Genomic DNA, 23,046 nt, shown 5'->3' on the forward strand with positions numbered 1-23,046 from the left:
CGCGTCAGTAAGACCATGCACGTGACAGTCTACATCCGTCACGTGACGCTATTAACGTGGACCAATCAAATTGGAGACGTCGGGAAGAAAGTTTTTCAACGGAAGTTCCTATCGCCCTCGCCTCGTCCCAATTTTACATCCCTCGAGACTTAAGGCTACAATTTCTTGTCACGTGCGACGGATAACAACTTCCGGTAGCATCTATCAGGCAGCGAAAAATGTGTACAATTAATTTAGTTTTAAAATGTAGCATCTATCAGGCAGCGAAAAATGTGTACAATTAATTTAGTTTTAAAATGTAGCATCTAACAGGCAACGAAAAATGTGTACAATCAATTTAGTTTTAAAATGTAGCATCTATCAGGCAGCGAAAAATGTGTACAATTAATTTAGTTTTAAAATGTAGCATCTATCAGGCAGCGAAAAATGTGTACAATTAATTTAGTTTTAAAATGTAGCATCTATCAGGCAGCGAAAAATGTGTACAATTAATTTAGTTTTAAAATGTAGCATCTATCAGGCAACGAAAAATGTGTACAATTAATTTAGTTTTAAAATGTAGCATCTATCAGGCAGCGAAAAATGTGTACAATCAATTTAGTTTTAAAATGTAGCATCTATCAGGCAGCGAAAAATGTGTACAATTAATTTAGTTTTAAAATGTAGCATCTATCAGGCAACGAAAAATGTGTACAATTAATTTAGTTTTAAAATGTAGCATCTATCAGGCAGCGAAAAATGTGTACAATTAATTTAGTTTTAAAGATACGAAGTCCACGGGTTGTATAGACTGTCATATAGTGGTGGAATATTTATTCTGGGCTCAGCAAAACAGGACCCGCATAGTATTTAATGACCAGCTGATTAAGAAACTAGGGCTGGATCTAACTGTAGACTTCTTAATGGGGTATCGTTAGTTTGTTTTTGACAAACTAGCAAATCTCTAACGTAACCCTACAGCCCAGTGTTCCGTGGTATCCGACCTAAAACAAACACAACTGTTCACTCAATGTTCTAAGCATCAAAAAAAGGGGGAAAAACGGTCATTTTCTTTAGCTATAATAGCACCAAAAAATCGTTTCGATAAATTCTGTTAGTCTCACCCGACCGACAGGTTATCGCCCCTGTAATTTTCAAATTAATTTTAAATACTGAATTAATTACTAAATAAAAGTACACATCCAAATGTTCATGTGTTGACATTGAAAACTTCCCGGAAATAATTATCTTCTAAGTACACGCTGCGTTAGAAAAAAGTTTAAATTGAGTTGGCCACAGACAGACCGATAGACAGATAGAAAGACAGACAGACAGACAATTTGACCAAGTGTAAAAATGACCATGGCTACATTTGTCACGGCTAGTTTTAAATTTTTAAAAATAATATACACGTGGATATAAATGTGTGTGTTCAAATCAATCCTTGATTCAAGACTAATTAACCACCCTGACTCGATTCAAGACTAATTAATCACCCTGACTTGATTCAAGACTAATTAACCACCCTGACTTGATTCAAGACTAATTAACCACCCTGACAGCATTAATTCGTTATAAATAACAGTACTCTCGTATGAAGTTTAAAAATGTAACTTTCACATAAGCACGTGATTTGGTGAAAAGAGAAATTGAAAGACATTTAAAGAAATAAAACAAGCTGTCTTACCCCCCCCCCCCCCCCAACAGGCGGAAGCGCCATCTGGCGACATGGCCATGTTTATCAGCGAGCATGGAATACCCGGAAGTCTTTATAGGAGCTTGTGACGAGGGCAGAGATTTACTGGCGTATCCACGAGCCGAGTTTTATTCACTTTCTTCTATCATCCAGTTCACACGCGTGAATCCTAACACAGTGGTTCTCAGAAAGTCAATCTGTGTTAACTAATCAAAAGGTTCGACCACAGTGCGATACAACGCATGAACACAATCAGTATCCACTGTAATGTGGCGGATGGAAAGTTTATCCAAGGTAGAGAAAAACGAATGGTACCCTACAGTTAACACTTGCTAGCATATAAAGATTTTAGGAACGTGATTTTTCCTTCCGGTTTTATTATATTATAAAAATCTTCCCAAAACAACCCCTGCTTTCATTTTATTAACGGTATTAAAAACAAATCCTTTATTTTCTTCGATGATAAATCCTAGGAATGTAATTGTAGGGTAGTAATAAAATGTCTTTGTGTTGAAGTGACTGAGAGTAGCTGCCCCTGAGACGATGCCATGACAGATTCATCTGCTGCGGACATCATTATCAATGCATTTCTCCGGTTTTTATTTGTAGAGAGTTTTTTGACGGGGGTTTTCGTCTTTATTAATATTTTATTTTTTTCATTCTATTCAGGCATAAAAATGATTGTTTCTCAAAGAAATCTAATTAGAATTAATGTAAAAAATCTAATTATTGGAGTAGAGTGTGCAGAGTCCTTGTGCTAGAAATAACGCTAAACTCCTTTTTTCTTATATTGATTCGCACACAAACACACATATTTTGGGTATATATATATATATATATATATATATATATATATATATATATATATATATATATATATATATATATATATATATATATATATATATATATATATATATATATATATATATATATATATATATATATATATATATATATATATATATATATATATATATATGAGAGATGATATTAGTCTAACCATGAAACAATGTGTAAAATATAAATGACTAGACTCTCCCTGATCTGTACAGCACGGAGTATTTGTTTCATTTAATTAAAATCATTAATTAATTGGGTTTACTAATTTGAACCGGCCATTCGTTACGGGGTTGTGGACATAATGGCCACTTTTTATCCTCAGCGTGTTTAGACCGCAGAAAGAATATTTTAAAAAAATAAAATGCTAAAAATTTCGTTGAGCATCTAGTCTATGTCCAATCCATCACACACAAACAAAAACAAGGAAATATTAAGGGCTGGGGATAACTTCATCTTAGGTCTTATCACATTGTGTGTTTTTCCGATTAATGGGAGAATCATTGTATTTCTAATTAACTTGGTTTTCCCATTATTTTAAATCACGAGTCAAACCACTTCACAACTGGGAGTAAATAACTGACATGTTGTTTATGAAAGTCTTTGAACTGGAATCGGTTGAATGATTGTCTTGGATATAATGCTAAAAGTATCCAGCGACATAATCCAGTATTGGATAATGAACCACTGGTGTAGGATCGCTTTGATACAAGTTAATCTCCCTCAACGGTATTAGCTTTGTCTTCTACCATTTAATTATTCATTATCCTGATTATCGGTAATGCGAATTAAGGATAAAGCCTTATTTAAATTATGTTTTTAAATTATTTTTCTTAATGCGGTTTTATAAAAGATTTGTATAAAGCTTCATTTAGTTTTTTTTACACGACCCGTGTCTGTCCCATTGTTAAACTGGGAGCGGGTTTAAAATTTTAGAACGTGTGTCAATTAAAAAAACAAATTAATTTCTTCATTACGGCAACAAAGATTTGTGCGCTAAAAACTATAGGTTACAGCTCCCTAGTGGCACCGGGATGGTATAATTAACGTGTGCCCCCCCCCCCACCGCACGGATGGGCAGGGGTCATAGAGCTGTGTGCACATGCATGCTCGAAGCCAGTCAAGCCATCCCAAATAAAACACCCCCCTACCCCGTCAAGCCATCCCAAACACCCCCCCCCCTACCCCAATACTTCCTTCCAAAAATGATGAAATCAAAATAAAACAAAAAATATCCTACAATGCGGAAGTGTTTTTATTGGATATTTTTTATGGCCGCTTGTATCACGCTAGCCTGGGTCACCGTGACCCGTTCGACCGTCACGTTTACAGTAATGGACGTGAATATTTTTTTATTAAAAAAATGAGATCATAAAAAAATGAGAAGAAAAATCACTGTAAAGTTTAAGATAATAAATAGGAAACCACAAATTCCTTTCACTGCTGGTCAAACAAGGGAGGTTAATTACTTCCTTATTGACGTCTGCTGTAGTGGTCAGTCCTTGGGCATGTCTCACACTTCACACCGGGTCTAAGACATTCAAACACCACACCGGGTCTAAGACATTCACACCGGGTCTAAGACATTCAAACACCACACCGGGTCTAAGACATTCAAACACCACACCGGGTCTAAGACATTCACACCGGGTCTAAGACATTCAAACACCACACCGGGTCTAAGACATTCAAACACCACACCGGGTCTAAGACATTCACACCGGGTCTAAGACATTCAAACACCACACCGGGTCTAAGACATTCAAACACCACACCGGGTCTAAGACATTCAAACACCACACCGGGTCTAAGACATTCAAACACCACACCGGGTCTAAGACATTCACACCGGGTCTAAGACATTCAAACACCACACCGGGTCTAAGACATTCAAACACCACACCGGGTCTAAGACATTCACACCGGGTCTAAGACATTCAAACACCACACCGGGTCTAAGACAATCACACACCACACCGGGTCTAAGACATTCAAACACCACACCGGGTCTAAGACATTCAAACACCACACCGGGTCTAAGACATTCAAACACCACACCGGGTCTAAGACATTCAAACACCACACCGGGTCTAAGACATTCAAACACCACACCGGGTCTAAGACATTCACACCGGGTCTAAGACATTCAAACACCACACCGGGTCTAAGACATTCAAACACCACACCGGGTCTAAGACATTCAAACACCACACCGAGTCTAAGACATTCAAACACCACACCGGGTCTAAGACATTCAAACACCACACCGGGTCTAAGACATTCAAACACCACACCGGGTCTAAGACATTCAAACACCACACCGGGTCTAAGACATTCACACCGGGTCTAAGACATTCAAACACCACACCGGGTCTAAGACATTCAAACACCACACCGGGTCTAAGACATTCAAACACCACACCGAGTCTAAGACATTCAAACACCACACCGGGTCTAAGACATTCAAACACCACACCGGGTCTAAGACATTCAAACACCACACCGGGTCTAAGACATTCAAACACCACACCGGGTCTAAGACATTCACACCGGGTCTAAGACATTCAAACACCACACCGGGTCTAAGACATTCAAACACCACACCGGGTCTAAGACATTCAAACACCACACCGAGTCTAAGACATTCAAACACCACACCGGGTCTAAGACATTCAAACACCACACCGGGTCTAAGACATTCAAACACCACACCGGGTCTAAGACATTCAAACACCACACCGGGTCTAAGACATTCACACCGGGTCTAAGACATTCAAACACCACACCGGGTCTAAGACATTCAAACACCACACCGGGTCTAAGACATTCAAACACCACACCGGGTCTAAGACATTCACACACCACACCGGGTCTAAGACATTCACACCGGGTCTAAGACATTCAAACACCACACCGGGTCTAAGACATTCAAACACCACACGGGGTCTAAGACATTCACACCGGGTCTAAGACATTCAAACACCACACCGGGTCTAAGACATTCAAACACCACACCGGGTCTAAGACATTCAAACACCACACCGGGTCTAAGACATTCAAACACCACACCGGGTCTAAGACATTCAAACACCACACCGGGTCTAAGACATTCAAACACCACACCGGGTCTAAGACATTCACACCGGGTCTAAGACATTCAAACACCACACCGGGTCTAAGACATTCACACCGGGTCTAAGACATTCACACCGGGTCTAAGACATTCACACCGGGTCTAAGACATTCAAACACCACACCGGGTCTAAGACATTCACACCGGGTCTAAGACATTCAAACACCACACCGGGTCTAAGACATTCAAACACCACACCGGGTCTAAGACATCCACACCGGGTCTAAGACATTCAAACACCACACCGGGTCTAAGACATTCAAACACCACACCGGGTCTAAGACATTCACACACCACACCGAGTCTAAGACATTCAAACACCACAGCGGGTCTAAGACATTCACACCGGGTCTAAGACATCCACACCGGGTCTAAGACATTCACACACCACACCGAGTCTAAGACATTCAAACACCACAGCGGGTCTAAGACATTCACACCGGGTCTAAGACATTCAAACACCACACCGGATCTAAGACATTCACACCGGGTCTAAGACATTCAAACACCACACCGGGTCTAAGACATTCAAACACCACACCGGGTCTAAGACATTCAAACACCACACCGGGTCTAAGACATTCAAACACCACACCGGGTCTAAGACATTCAAACACCACACCGGGTCTAAGACATTCACACCGGCTCTAAGACATTCAAACACCACACCGGGTCTAAGACATTCAAACACCACACCGGGTCTAAGACATTCAAACACCACACCGGGTCTAAGACATTCAAACACCACACCGGGTCTAAGACATTCAAACACCACACCGGGTCTAAGACATTCACACCGGGTCTAAGACATTCAAACACCACACCGGGTCTAAGACATTCAAACACCACACCGGGTCTAAGACATTCAAACACCACACCGGGTCTAAGACATTCAAACACCACACCGGGTTTAAGACATTCAAACACCACACCGGCTCTAAGACATTCAAACACCACACCGGGTCTAAGACATTCACACCGTGTCTAAGACATTCACACCGGGTCTAAGACATTCAAACACCACACCGGGTCTAAGACATTCAAACACCACACCGGGTCTAAGACATTCACACACCACACCGAGTCTAAGACATTCAAACACCACACCGGGTCTAAGACATTCACACCGGGTCTAAGACATTCAAACACCACACCGGGTCTAAGACATTCAAACACCACACCGGGTCTAAGACATTCACACCGGGTCTAAGACATTCACACACCACACCGGGTCTAAGACATTCAAACACCACACCGGGTCTAAGACATTCAAACACCACACCGGGTCTAAGACATTCAAACACCACACCGGGTCTAAGACATTCAAACACCACACCGGGTCTAAGACATTCAAACACCACACCGGGTCTAAGACATTCAAACACCACACCGGGTCTAAGACATTCACACCGGGTCTAAGACATTCAAACACCACACCGGGTCTAAGACATTCAAACACCACACCGGGTCTAAGACATTCAAACACCACACCGGGTCTAAGACATTCAAACACCACACCGGGTCTAAGACATTCAAACACCACACCGGGTCTAAGACATTCAAACACCACACCGGGTCTAAGACATTCACACCGGGTCTAAGACATTCAAACACCACACCGGGTCTAAGACATTCAAACACCACACCGGGTCTAAGACATTCAAACACCACACCGGGTCTAAGACATTCAAACACCACACCGGGTCTAAGACATTCAAACACCACACCGGGTCTAAGACATTCAAACACCACACCGGGTCTAAGACATTCACACCGGGTCTAAGACATTCAAACACCACACCGGGTCTAAGACATTCAAACACCACACCGGGTCTAAGACATTCAAACACCACACCGAGTCTAAGACATTCAAACACCACACCGGGTCTAAGACATTCAAACACCACACCGGGTCTAAGACATTCAAACACCACACCGGGTCTAAGACATTCAAACACCACACCGGGTCTAAGACATTCACACCGGGTCTAAGACATTCAAACACCACACCGGGTCTAAGACATTCAAACACCACACCGGGTCTAAGACATTCAAACACCACACCGAGTCTAAGACATTCAAACACCACACCGGGTCTAAGACATTCAAACACCACACCGGGTCTAAGACATTCAAACACCACACCGGGTCTAAGACATTCAAACACCACACCGGGTCTAAGACATTCACACCGGGTCTAAGACATTCAAACACCACACCGGGTCTAAGACATTCAAACACCACACCGGGTCTAAGACATTCAAACACCACACCGAGTCTAAGACATTCAAACACCACACCGGGTCTAAGACATTCAAACACCACACCGGGTCTAAGACATTCAAACACCACACCGGGTCTAAGACATTCAAACACCACACCGGGTCTAAGACATTCACACCGGGTCTAAGACATTCAAACACCACACCGGGTCTAAGACATTCAAACACCACACCGGGTCTAAGACATTCAAACACCACACCGGGTCTAAGACATTCACACACCACACCGGGTCTAAGACATTCACACCGGGTCTAAGACATTCAAACACCACACCGGGTCTAAGACATTCAAACACCACACCGGGTCTAAGACATTCACACCGGGTCTAAGACATTCAAACACCACACCGGGTCTAAGACATTCAAACACCACACCGGGTCTAAGACATTCAAACACCACACCGGGTCTAAGACATTCAAACACCACACCGGGTCTAAGACATTCAAACACCACACCGGGTCTAAGACATTCAAACACCACACCGGGTCTAAGACATTCAAACACCACACCGGGTCTAAGACATTCAAACACCACACCGGGTCTAAGACATTCACACCGGGTCTAAGACATTCACACACCACACCGGGTCTAAGACATTCAAACACCACACCGGCTCTAAGACATTCAAACACCACACCGGGTCTAAGACATTCACACCGGGTCTAAGACATTCACACCGGGTCTAAGACATTCAAACACCACACCGGGTCTAAGACATCCACACCGGGTCTAAGACATTCAAACACCACACCGGGTCTAAGACATTCAAACACCACACCGGGTCTAAGACATTCACACACCACACCGGGTCTAAGACATTCAAACACCACACCGGGTCTAAGACATTCAAACACCACACCGGGTCTAAGACATTCACACCGGGTCTAAGACATTCAAACACCACACCGAGTCTAAGACATTCAAACACCACACCGAATCTAAGACATTCAAACACCACACCGGGTCTAAGACATTCAAACACCACACCGAATCTAAGACATTCAAACACCACACCGGGTCTAAGACATTCACACCGGGTCTAAGACATTCAAACACCACACCGGATCTAAGACATCCACACCGGGTCTAAGACATTCAAACACCACACCGGGTCTAAGACATTCAAACACCACACCGGGTCTAAGACATTCAAACACCACACCGGCTCTAAGACATTCAAACACCACACCGGGTCTAAGACATTCAAACACCACACCGGCTCTAAGACATTCAAACACCACACCGGGTCTAAGACATTCAAACACCACACCGGGTCTAAGACATTCACACCGGGTCTAAGACATTCAAACACCACACCGGGTCTAAGACATTCAAACACCACACCGGGTCTAAGACATTCAAACACCACACCGGGTCTAAGACATTCAAACACCACACCGGGTCTAAGACATTCAAACACCACACCGGCTCTAAGACATTCAAACACCACACCGGGTCTAAGACATTCACACCGTGTCTAAGACATTCACACCGGGTCTAAGACATTCAAACACCACACCGGGTCTAAGACATTCAAACACCACACCGGGTCTAAGACATTCACACACCACACCGAGTCTAAGACATTCAAACACCACACCGGGTCTAAGACATTCACACCGGGTCTAAGACATTCAAACACCACACCGGGTCTAAGACATTCAAACACCACACCGGGTCTAAGACATTCACACCGGGTCTAAGACATTCACACACCACACCGGGTCTAAGACATTCAAACACCACACCGGGTCTAAGACATTCAAACACCACACCGGGTCTAAGACATTCAAACACCACACCGGGTCTAAGACATTCAAACACCACACCGGGTCTAAGACATTCAAACACCACACCGGGTCTAAGACATTCAAACACCACACCGGGTCTAAGACATTCAAACACCACACCGGCTCTAAGACATTCACACCGGGTCTAAGACATTCACACACCACACCGGGTCTAAGACATTCAAACACCACACCGGCTCTAAGACATTCAAACACCACACCGGGTCTAAGACATTCACACCGGGTCTAAGACATCCACACCGGGTCTAAGACATTCAAACACCACACCGGGTCTAAGACATTCAAACACCACACCGGGTCTAAGACATTCAAACACCACACCGGGTCTAAGACATTCAAACACCACACCGGGTCTAAGACATTCACACCGGCTCTAAGAAATTCAAACACCACACCGGGTCTAAGACATTCAAACACCACACCGGGTCTAAGACATTCAAACACCACACCGGGTCTAAGACATTCAAACACCACACCGGGTCTAAGACATTCAAACACCACACCGGGTCTAAGACATTCACACCGGGTCTAAGACATCCACACCGGGTCTAAGACATTCAAACACCACACCGAGTCTAAGACATTCAAACACCACACCGGGTCTAAGACATTCAAACACCACACCGGGTCTAAGACATTCAAACACCACACCGGGTCTAAGACATTCAAACACCACACCGGGTCTAAGACATTCAAACACCACACCGGGTCTAAGACATTCAAACACCACACCGGGTCTAAGACATTCAAACACCACACCGGCTCTAAGACATTCAAACACCACACCGGGTCTAAGACATTCACACCGTGTCTAAGACATTCACACCGGGTCTAAGACATTCAAACACCACACCGGGTCTAAGACATTCAAACACCACACCGGGTCTAAGACATTCACACACCACACCGAGTCTAAGACATTCAAACACCACACCGGGTCTAAGACATTCACACCGGGTCTAAGACATTCAAACACCACACCGGGTCTAAGACATTCAAACACCACACCGGGTCTAAGACATTCACACCGGGTCTAAGACATTCACACACCACACCGGGTCTAAGACATTCAAACACCACACCGGGTCTAAGACATTCAAACACCACACCGGCTCTAAGACATTCAAACACCACACCGGGTCTAAGACATTCACACCGGGTCTAAGACATTCACACCGGGTCTAAGACATTCAAACACCACACCGGGTCTAAGACATTCACACCGGGTCTAAGACATTCAAACACCACACCGAGTCTAAGACATTCAAACACCACACCGGGTCTAAGACATCCACACCGGGTCTAAGACATTCAAACACCACACCGGGTCTAAGACATTCACACCGGGTCTAAGACATTCAAACACCACACCGAGTCTAAGACATTCAAACACCACACCGGGTCTAAGACATTCACACCGGGTCTAAGACAATCAAACACCACACCGGGTCTAAGACATTCAAACACCACACCGGGTCTACGACATTCAAACACCACACCGGGTCTAAGACATTCAAACACCACACCGGGTCTAAGACATCCACACACCACACCGGGTCTAAGACATTCAAACACCACACCGGGTCTAAGACATTCACACCGGGTCTAAGACATTCAAACACCACACCGGCTCTAAGACATTCAAACACCACACCGGGTCTAAGACATTCAAACACCACACCGGCTCTAAGACATTCAAACACCACACCGGGTCTAAGACATTCAAACACCACACCGGGTCTAAGACATTCAAACACCACACCGAGTCTAAGACATTCAAACACCACACCGGGTCTAAGACATTCACACCGGGTCTAAGACATTCAAACACCACACCGGGTCTAAGACATTCAAACACCACACCGGGTCTAAGACATTCACACCGGGTCTAAGACATTCAAACACCACACCGGCTCTAAGACATTCAAACACCACACCGGGTCTAAGACATTCAAACACCACACCGGGTCTAAGACATTCACACACCACACCGAGTCTAAGACATTCAAACACCACACCGGGTCTAAGACATTCACACCGGGTCTAAGACATTCAAACACCACACCGGCTCTAAGACATTCAAACACCACACCGGGTCTAAGACATTCAAACACCACACCGGGTCTAAGACATTCACACACCACACCGAGTCTAAGACATTCAAACACCACACCGGGTCTAAGACATTCACACCGGGTCTAAGACATTCACACACCACACGTCGACTTCAGACATCGATCATTTCGATGATTTAATTATTTTTTTTCAAATGTATTTTAAAATTAGCGTGAGCGAGAGCATTTTTCAGAATAAAAACATGTTGAAAACCCTTCAAACATAACAGGAAGATTTTAAAAATATAGTAAAAAAAATAATAAAGTACATTTAATCAGTTTACGACTGAACCATTTCATCTTCGTAAAGTAGCTAATTTTAAAATACATTTCAAACAGAAATTCAAATTTAAATGTATTTTCCAAGTGGCAAAATCAGTGTTGTGCCAAAAACGAAAACAAAATAAAATAATCATAATTAGTTTAAAATAATCACACAGATTGATCATTAATAATTTTTAAAATTAATTATAATTAGTATGGTTAAAATATTGATACTTAGTTAAGTTGAATTATCAAATTTTGTGGTGTGAAAACAACTTTACTTTACTCGGTTAAAATAATCATATGTAGTGTGGCGAGTTACGAAGTAATGACAGCACAGTCTTAAAAACAAAAATAAAATGTGTGCACACTTCATTGAGATGTGTACCCGGTGTGTACCACATGTGTACCAACTGTTATTGATGTGTACCAGATGTGTACCAACTGTTACCAATGTGTACCAACTGTTACCAATGTGTACCAACTGTTACCAATGTGTACCAACTGTTACCAATGTGTACAAACTGTTACCAATGTGTACCAACTGTTACCAGATGTGTACCAGATGTGTACCAACTGTTACCAATGTGTACAAACTGTTACCAATGTGTACCAACTGTTACCAGATGTGTACCAATTGTTACGAATGTGTACCAACTGTTACCAATGTGTACAAAATGTTACCAATTTGTACCAACTGTTACCAGATGTGTACCAACTGTTACCAATGTGTACCAACTGTTACCACATGTGTACCAACTGTTACCAATGTGTACCAGATGTGTACCAATGTGTACCAATGTGTACCAACTGTTACCAATGTGTACCAACTGTTACCAATGTGTACCAACTGTTACCAATGTGTACCAACTGTTACCAATGTGTACCAACTGTTACCAATGTGTACCAACTGTTACCAATGTGTACCAACTGTTACCAGATGTGTACCAACTGTTACCAATGTGTACCAACTGTTACCAATGTGTACCAACTGTTACCAATGTGTACCAACTGTTACCAATGTGTACCAACTGTTACCAACGTGTACCAACTTTGTGTTTCAGGTGTTCACTACAAAGTCAGACATGTTGATTCACTGCCAACAGATCCACAAACAAGACCCCAAGCCTTACAAATGCCCCACTTGCTCTAAGAGCTTTGCCAACTCGTCCTATCTCTCCCAGCACGCACGCATCCACTCGGGACTCAAGCCGTATAAGTGTGAGATTTGTGAGCGCAAATTTACCCAGCTCAGCCACCTGCAGCAGCATATCCGTACCCACACCGGCGAGAAGCCGTATAAGTGTATGCACCCAGGTGAGTCGCACCTTGTTGTCTGCTCTTTCAGCTCACAGGTAAGTCCTCGTTACGTCCTAGGTTATAGTCAGCTCAACATGCTAGAGGACCTGCGCTACAGGACCTATGGAACAGGACATGCGACAGAGGACATCTGTGGTATTAACGTGACCTACGGAGCACCAACATTGCCCACGGAGCACCAAGGTGACCCACGGAGCACCAAGGTGACCCACGGAGCACCAAGGTGACCTACGAACAAGTACAGAAAAGAAGTCACGGAGCGAGACTTGAATGTTCATCTCTAATCCAATACAAGAGGGGAACTATCGGGTCGACATTATCTCCCTTATCATAGCGAGGGGGGGGGGTCTCTAAGATTCTCCGTCTGCCTGAGACCGGTGACAAGCAAGATGCCAGAATGACGTGACAATATAAGAAAACTACACGACACGGAACATCACGACACGGAACATCACGACACGGAACATCACGACACGGAACATCACGACACGGAACATCACGACACGGAACATCACGTCACGGAACATCACGTCACGAAAGCTGCTGGACATCTGGACATACACGACGACGACGTGTGGAAGAGCTGCTATCGTGTGTTGTGATGGTTGTATAGGGTGCAGGTATACAGGCTCTGGATGCAAACAGTACCTGGACATTAGGGTGCAGGTATACAGGCAAACAGTACCTGGACATTAGGGTGCAGGTATACAGGCTCTGGATGTAAACAGTACCTACACATTAGTTTATAAAAGTCGGGGTATGAATACACTGCTGAGTGCCGTAATGTTCCACATGCATGCATCCTCCAAACTTTCTTAACTCACTACACCATAGCAAGCAGGTAAGAAAACTTCGAACACGCCTAGACATGAAAACACACTAGACCTTGAGTTTCTTTTATTGTTTATGTTTTACTGGGACAATTCTACGCATCGGAACATGTTTGTTTTGCAGATTCTATTTGCAGCTTCAGCTTTTACTCTCAATTTGCGTGTTATATACTTTTTTGCTTACAACTGACAAAACATCGGGGGCTTTTATATTAGAAACTTTCTAAATGTAACGAGCTAAATGAAACCAGTGTAACAATGTACTTGACTATGAACTAAGTAAGCATTTAAATGTCTGATATGACTTGGTGGTCGGGATCTTTGGTGTTGTTGAATGCTTTTAAACCATCTTACCTCAGCTTATAACACACGTACGCACATGTTTGTTTGTTTCGTTGCTTTTTTTGTTTCTTTTCATTTTCGAAAGCAGTGTGCGAAATTAAAGTCAAAAAGTGGACCAAAAATTAGTTTCAAACGTTTATATACATAAAATTTACAATTTATTTTCCCTATTCTTTAAAAGCCGTGCTAGAAGTTTAGGAGACGACCTTTAAATAAATATGCAAGACTTATATAGAATCTACTAAAACCCCAGTATTAGAAGAGAATATTAGTCAACGTTTGTCTATCGCTTACATGGAAATGTTTACAGCAAAGTGCTGACGTTGATAGCTCCCTGTAGATAGTTGACGTCCACCCGACGCTGCAGACGGATGAGTAAATTCCCGCCAACAATGCTCTCTCTGTAGCCTGCCCGCACACCCTGGCCAATGCGTGGAGTTTTCCCAGATTTTTGTTCATTTTGTTTTGTCGGAACAATAAACTCAGCAGTGTATCGTAGACATAGTCCCTGTACACGTTACTTCAAGTAACCCATCAAGTAATGCTTTTACTTCAAGTTACCCATTATATAACTGGTGTTATACTAGATCTGTACAAGTCTTGCATTATGTATATAGTTTTACAAGTAACCCATAAATAGTATTATACAGATCTGTATAAGTCTTGCATATAGTTCAAGTAACCCAACCAAGTAAGTGTTGTCATACCCGACACGTTTCACTTGATATAAAGCCGCAATACCCTTGTAATATTCGTCAAAGTAGTCAGCTTTTGGTCCCGGTCTACTTTTATATGTGACTTAATTTCGCAGACTGTGTTTTGAAATTCTCTCAACTGAGCCATTTGAAACAACACTACCGCTCGCATACAGGGGAAAAACCTTACAAGTGTATGCATATGGGTAGGTACCTTTGGTGACGTGTGCAATACTTCTCTCCTCTTCAACCCAACTCTCACAATTCGACACTTTAGACTTCACAACTTTTTACCACCTTAGTGTCATAGTACTTTTATAAAAGCACATTCCCTTGAATAATTCATTTTAAAATCGACAAAGGATATAAATAATGAATTGTCCTATTTCTGCTATTGAATACCAGTAACGGTTTGATTTTAGTATTAGCGTAGTAGTTATGTTTGTACTATCTGCCATACTTCAGCTAATGACCAACCAACCATGGTCTGTCTATGCTAGTGTTTGTACCCAACCAAACATGGTCTGTCTATGCTAGTGTTTATACCCAACCAAACATGGACTGTCTATGCTAGTGTTTGTTCTCAATGTGTTACATGTTGGTCCGTAGTTTGACTCGCTTCTTTGTACAGTCAGTGAGCGAAATTAATGGTAACTCTAGTCTTAGTTGTAGGGTTTCTATGTAGAAGACAGTCAGCGCCCCCTAGGTCTTTGTTGAGTTTTACTTTTTTGTTTAATACCATGACATAATGCATGTCTACCTATCATTCAGCATGATTTAAAACAAAATAGCCAAAACTTAAAGAATTGTATTTAAATAAATGCTATATAGAATAGATTTTATAGAATTAAAAAAAAAATAGAAGGTGTTTAAAAAATAGATTTGAAAGAATTAAACCTATTTACCAATACAAAAAAAATAGGCAAATATTTCCGAAGGCTTAAGTTGTTTACATTTTGATGATATTATCTTAAAAGTCAGATGTTACCTTAAAAGTCAGATGTTACCTTAGTAGTCAGATGTTACCTTAGTAGTCAGATGTTACCTTAGAAGTCAGATGTTACCTTAAAAGTCAGATGTTACCTTAAAAGTCAGATGTTACCTTAGAAATCAGATGTTACCTTAGAAGTCAGATGTTACCTTAGAAGTCAGATGTTACCTTAGAAGTCAGATGTTACCTTAGAAGTCAGATGTTACCTTAGAAGTCAGATGTTACCTTAGAAGTCAGATGTTACCTTAGAAGTCAGATGTTACCTTAGAAGTCAGATGTTACCTTAATTTCGCAGACTGCGTACAAAAATTCGCCCAGCTCAGCCATCTCCAACAACACACACGTTTACACACGGGCGAGCGGCCATACAAGTGTACTCACCCTGGTAGGTATGCACGTTCGTCAGTCTGCCTGTCAGTCGACAGTTGGGTTAGGTCACGTGCAGCCCCGGACACACATCTAACTAGGGTCAGCTAGGTCTAACTCACGTAGAGGTCAGTTAGGTCTAACTCACGTAGAGGTCAGTTAGGATCACTTAGGTCTAACTCACGTAGAGGTCACTTAGGTCTAACTCACGTAGAGGTCACTTAGGTCTAACTCACGTAGAGGTCACTTAGGTCTAACTCACGTAGAGGTCAGCTAGAATCAGTTAGGGTTAGGTCTTACCAACAAGTCAGCTAGGATCATTTGAATGTAACACGTACCGCAAGAATTCTTAACCTCCTAGTTTAATGTTATATTTCAGCTAGAGACTTCAGGGTTTTCTAGGCGCTTAAATCACATTTTTTCCTACACCTTTTGATTGATTCCTTCACCTGGCTTCTTCAACTTTTGCTTCATTTCTAATTTTTGTTTACCTTGAACTAACCAACATTCTCTTGCTGTAACTTTTTTATTTTACCTGCAACTATAACTTTTTATTTTACCTGCAACTATAACTTATTACTTTACCTGAAGCTGTGCATACCACATTAAAAAAAAAAACAACTTTGTATTGGCTGTCAGTGAATAAGACAAAAACACGATTTTCAAATAAAACTGACGAGATGTTCTGTGAACATGTACCATCTTGATGGCGATAATATCTTGTTTTAGTCTCTTCGGGAATTATGATAAACCTTTAATTAACCAACCAATATTACATTTACTGCACCTCAGTTGACAATGGGTTGATTGTGAATGTCATGTGTCATATGTCATCTAGTTGTGTAAACCCCATCTGTCAGATGTCTCGTCTTTAATCTTTACAAGTAACCTACATTTTAATTATAATCAACTTTTAATTAAGACGTATAATGTGTCCCCCAGTTTTGTCTAATGACAAGTTGACATCTGAATGCCATCTCGTGTTGACATCTGAATGCCATCTCGTGTTTGTCTCCCCAGGCTGCGGCAAGGCCTTCTCCCAGCTGTCTAATTTGCAATCTCACTCACGTTCACACATGACGGACAAGCCGTTCCGCTGTAACTCCTGCTACAAATGCTACGCCGATGAGCAATCTCTGCGTGAGCATATCCCAAAGCACTCAGACACCAAACATCTCAAAACACACATTTGTCATATATGTGGCAAATCTTACACGCAAGTAAGTCACCTTTGTGTGTTTGTATGTGTTGTGTTACCAAGTATGTCCCCTTTGTGTGTGTGTATGTGTGTGTGGTACCAACCATGTCACCTTTGAGTGTGTGTGTATGTGTGTGTGTTACCAAGTATGTTTGACGTTGGAAGTCTAAACAAGTGTGGCATTACTTAAGAAAGTGTAGATAGAAGATATTTGTTTACACAAGTCAACATATAGCTATTATTATGACCATTTGTTTCTATATGGATATTTTACTAAAGATAAGGCGACAAAAGCTGCTTACTTAAGGGTACAATTATAAAGGCTTTAGACTAAAGCGACAAAATCTGCTTAAGGGTAAAATTATAAAGGCTTTAGACTAAAGCGACAAAATCTGCTTACTTTTTAAATAGGTAAAGTTATTTAATGATGGTCGACCTTTTTGTTAGATATACGACATTCTCAGTGATTATAGGGATAGCAATTAGTCTGGTGTATCTCTAGTGTGTGGTCAATGTAGAGGTCAAGTGTGTGGTCGATGTGTGACAGCTGTGTGGTAAATGTGTACGTCAGGTGTGTGGTCAATGTGTGACAGCTGTGTGGTAAATGTGTACGTCAGGTGTGTGGTCAATGTGTGACAGCTGTGTGGTAAATGTGTACGTCAGGTGTGTGGTCAATGTGTGACAGCTGTGTGGTAAATGTGTGACAGCTGTGTGGTAAATGTGTAGTTCAGGTGTGTGGTGTCACGGTTGAATGAGACTGCTGATATAAAACATGATTACCTGGTCTTGCAGGAAACATACCTGACCCGTCATATGGCCAAGCACTCACAAGAAAACGTACCCAAGATAATGACACGGCCAATCAAACAGGAGCCAATGGACTTGGTGGACCGTGACTTCATCGGGGGGCGTCTCCCCGATAAGTCCACACCCTCTGACCTTAGCATGAACCCTGGTGGTGCCACCTCATGCAGCAAAGGGAGTGCACCATCGTCCGCCTTCATGCCATTGTCTCCTTTTGCAGCCAATACCGTCAGCTCTTCCTCTGGTCCAGCCTACCACTACAGGTAAGTTATAGCACTTTCTGCGGCCCTACCACTACAGGTAAGTTATAGTACTACCCGCGGCCCCACCTCTACAGGTAAGTTATAGTACTACCCGCGGCCCCACCTCTACAGGTAAGTTATAGTAATACCCGCGGCCCCACCTCTACATGTAAGTTATAGCACTTTCTGCGGCCCCAACTCTACAGGTAAGTTATAGCACTTTACTACAGGTAAGTTATAGCACTACCTGCGGCCAACTACTACAGGTAAAATGGAGACACCCAACATATAACGACCTGTTCGGGTAAAATCGGGGTGTACATGACAAAAATCGGTAATAGTCCCACAGCGCCACAATCACATGTGTCATGTGGTCCCATAAGATCGAAAATCACATAGTTCTAACAGATTGAAGATGATAGATTAATGTTTGTTTCAACTATAGATCAGACCAAAAAAAATAAATTGACTTACCACAGGGCGGCACCATCTTCCGCTTGTGCTCTAGGGGAAGTAACCAGATACATTGATTCTTTGACAAGGCATTCTTTGTTGTCTCCCTTATTTCTCCATCAATAGTTGTGGGCTTAATGAAAATCTGCAACAACATATCACAATAATTAGTGATTAAACTAAGTCTGTTAAATAATTACTGTCTTTGGGGCAACATTTAACTCGTGTTATCAATATTCAGCATGTAGAAAACCATGGAAACAAATATTGGGAGGGCTGATATTAACAGCTAAGTCTGACTATTATCTAAGCTATCATTAATGCATGAGCACTTTTGTCGGCTCTCCACGCAGTGGGGCAGCTAGGATGACGTAAATGGGTTAGCGCCCCCCCCCCCCCCCGGTATAAAAAGATAACCCGCCCATGTCACGCAACTATGCGACTGAGCTTTAAAGTGCACGCCTTAGGCTAATTAGCCAGCGTTTATTTTCCCTGATTAATTGGATGTTTGAATCTGTTTCAGCCCCGGGCTGAGCCACAACAGTTTAAGTTCCCCCCTACCCCATATCTCTTCCATGGCGTCGCCGCGCTACTTTCCCTACGATCCCATCAGCTTCGGACGGAAATCAGACGCGCCTGATCGGAACCTGAACATGGGCGGCGTGCCGAGGGAGTCTATGATCGCTAACTCCCTGTTGAGCCTGCAGCACATCAAGAACTACGCCTCCCAGCAGATGCCCAGCTTCACGCCCACCCCCAGCGCCGGCTCACGATTGGCTTAGTCTTCGCTTGACATCGACTGAAGGGTCCATGCAAGACCCGCCCCACACTCACTCTTTGAGAACCACTGACTAGCATGGAATTTAAGCTATTTATAAACTATTGTTTGAGGGCTGTTTTGGAAACTTAATTCGTAGATTTGTCAAAACCTTCAGTACGTCACTAGTGACACGGCGGTTACCATGGCAACCATGACAGAAGGCTGATACACGCTGGCATTATAGGCAAAGCTCGATCAAATGGAAAACCTAATCTTTAACTTCAGTTAACTAATCAAATTAAAGTGGCAAACACTCAATTTAGAAGCACCACATTTTGGTCAAGTCAAATCTTTACGGCATGATAGTCCAAAACAAACCATAAAATCTCCATTTACAACTTTAAAAAAAAATAATTAATTCCTAGTAACGTATCAGCGTGTAAGGTAGCGCCATCTAGCGAGCGTGTAAGGTAGCGCCATCTAGCGAGCGTGTAAGGTAGCCCGCCATGCGTGCCGTGTGTCACTACAATTTGTCGACTACAAGGTCTTCTCGTTCTATTTATTAACCGGTTATTGGCCCTTGCTGGCTTTTATCTGCGCTGTTTTCAAAACGTCCTGTATGCTATTAAATTACAAAAGTACCAGAAGCTATGGTATTATCACTGGAAGATTACTTTAAAATTATTTTTTTAAAGAAAACCAAATCTCAATGCAATTCTGTACTATAAGGAGAAGAACAACATCTTTTTTTGTCTGTCCATTTCATAATTAATTTGTTAATTTATACACTGTACATGACTATGATGCCGCCATGATATAGGGCCTACAGCAAGTTGAACAAATTGTCATCATTTCACAACTGGCCTACACCACCCAGCTGCACTCAATTTACCAGTTCAAAAGTTTGACATTTAGAAGAAAACTTTCTCAAAATAATAATTCCAAGCTCTTGAAACTTGAATCTAACCACTTTTAAAGTGCAGAAAATTTTAAAATTTAACCACTTTTAAAGTGCAGAAAATTTTTTTAAAAATTAAAACTTAAATGAGCCTAAAACGCTTATCTAATGTGCAAATAGAATGAGCAAATGATGAATCAATTTGTTTACAACTGTGCTAATCATTACAAAACTGAATCTATTGACCCAGGAGGTTGTTCAATGTTTATCATCTAAACAAATTGGTGCTGGCATATTTGAAGTTTTGAAAGTTATCAACTGTATACACCACAATTAGCACGTTTTTTGTGTGTGCACTCTTGTTAATTAATTAATTTAACTTGGTTCTAATTTTGTTCATGTTTTAAAGTTCTGATCCAATATACACTAGTGCTCATTTTAAAAGGAGAAAGAAAAACATCTTTTTTTCATATGTTATGTAAAAACTTTTTTAAAAATCTGTCTAGATTTTTTTCGAATTGTATTTTTTTAAATACATTTTTTGTATATTGCGCCCAATGTTACATACATTTTACATAAATTTTATAAGGAAAGCAAGCATTTAAAAGGAGTAGAACTACATCTTTGTACGAAATTTTTGCTGGTAAAATAGTTGTACAGTGTTGAGTACCAATTATTTTAGAACTATTTTTCCCCATTTGATATTTATATTTTTAAAAAGATTGTTTTGTGAGAAATATGAAAAATCCATATGAAATATTATAAAGAGTATGGGGGAAATGGCTTTAAGAATTTTACTTGGTTTAATCATTTTCCTTCAGTTTGATCTTGTTTTGTCTTTTTTTTATGAAGTGATATTCCAAGTTTGAGAGTCCTGATTTGTGACTTGGTACTTATTGAATTAACAGTGATACATGTTTCCTGTTTAGCCCACAGCAGGTGTATTTATTGTAGCATTTGTTCACATTGTCGGAGAGACTAAGCTAATGTAGAACAGAGTTGTGCATTTTATTTCATATGTGATAAGCACAGAAGGTTAATCAAATTTTTCTCAAAGTAGTTCCCAGTCAGCAGCTGGAGTCGTGCTCAACAAAAAGTGTGGGGACAGTAGCTGTCCAAAAAATAGCGTTACAAGCTTTTAAAAGTGTGGGGACAGTAGCTGTCCAAAAAATAGCGTTACAAGCTTTTGGACTTTGTCATGAAGACAAATTCAGTCATCAAACGATCAGCTAGTGATTGATGTGGAAGAATATAAGGTATTTAAACTGTTAGCTGTGGAGAGATTAGCCACGCCATCATGATCATGCTCCGCGATGACAAGAACGGTCTGACAGCGTCATGTCTCAATTTCCCCTAGCCAGTTGATGACATGATGGCTTCCAATTTCTCCACAGCTAGCAAAGGGAAGTTAACTCTTACAGCCCAGGCTGGATGACATGAGGCATCTCCCCTTGCCTCCAGCAGGCAGCAGAGATCCCCTCTATCATTCACCTGTCAGGCTGGGAAGATGTTGCATACAATTTTAGACACTAGTTTTAGCCATTTCTATAATTTATGACACAATTCTGAGACAGGACGAGTTGCAAAGGAGGGCACGAGCATTCTCCGAGGTTTTCATGACGTTAAACTTGCTCAGATTTCACCCATTCTTCTGATCCTGGCTATGAAACACATATCAACACATTTTGTCCTTATGAGTTTATATGATGCACCATTTGAATATTTTTTAAAGTCACAGCATTAGTTGACATAGGTTTCTTAACCAAAAGAAGAAATGTTGAAATCAAGTTCAAGATCATGACAACTCCAGAGAAAGCTCATTATATTCTGTGTTAAATTTTGTCGTTTTCAGTGTTAATCTAACTTGTGATTTTTTTCTCTGTATGTTACATTATGGGAATGCGCATACATTAGTAATTATTGCTAGTATCAATGGCTACTTCTCTGTGTGGTTCACAAGTCATATTGATTTGTTCAAATGTGCATTCATCCACTTTTTATTTAGCGCTCTTTGTCATCAGTTTTGC

The 23,046-nt window shown here is 41.6% G+C and overlaps 1 protein-coding gene across 4 annotated transcripts in view; it reads left to right on the top strand.

The window, feature by feature from the left end:
* LOC131931721 (zinc finger transcription factor lin-29) overlaps nt 1-21,047 on the top strand; it is a 64,527-nt gene extending 43,480 nt beyond the window's left edge. Inside the window, exons 6-11 of one of the 4 annotated variants that reach the window (XM_059288542.1) lie at nt 13,185-13,437; nt 15,424-15,513; nt 16,594-16,683; nt 17,685-17,884; nt 18,655-18,929; nt 19,885-21,047. In XM_059288542.1, coding sequence (XP_059144525.1) covers nt 13,185-13,437; nt 15,424-15,513; nt 16,594-16,683; nt 17,685-17,884; nt 18,655-18,929; nt 19,885-20,143 — 1,167 coding nt within the window. In that variant the 3' untranslated portion in view covers nt 20,144-21,047. The remainder of the gene's footprint in view (nt 1-13,184; nt 13,438-15,423; nt 15,514-16,593; nt 16,684-17,684; nt 17,885-18,654; nt 18,930-19,884) is intronic. The other 3 variants (XM_059288543.1, XM_059288544.1, XM_059288545.1) reach the window with 3 other exon arrangements.
* Nucleotides 21,048-23,046: the final 1,999 nt, after the last annotated feature.

The sequence above is a fragment of the Physella acuta genome, unplaced genomic scaffold (assembly GCF_028476545.2).
Source record: "Physella acuta isolate Inbredline_101_S28 unplaced genomic scaffold, ASM2847654v3 ptg002016l, whole genome shotgun sequence".
NCBI classification, from domain to species: Eukaryota; Metazoa; Mollusca; class Gastropoda; family Physidae; genus Physella; species Physella acuta.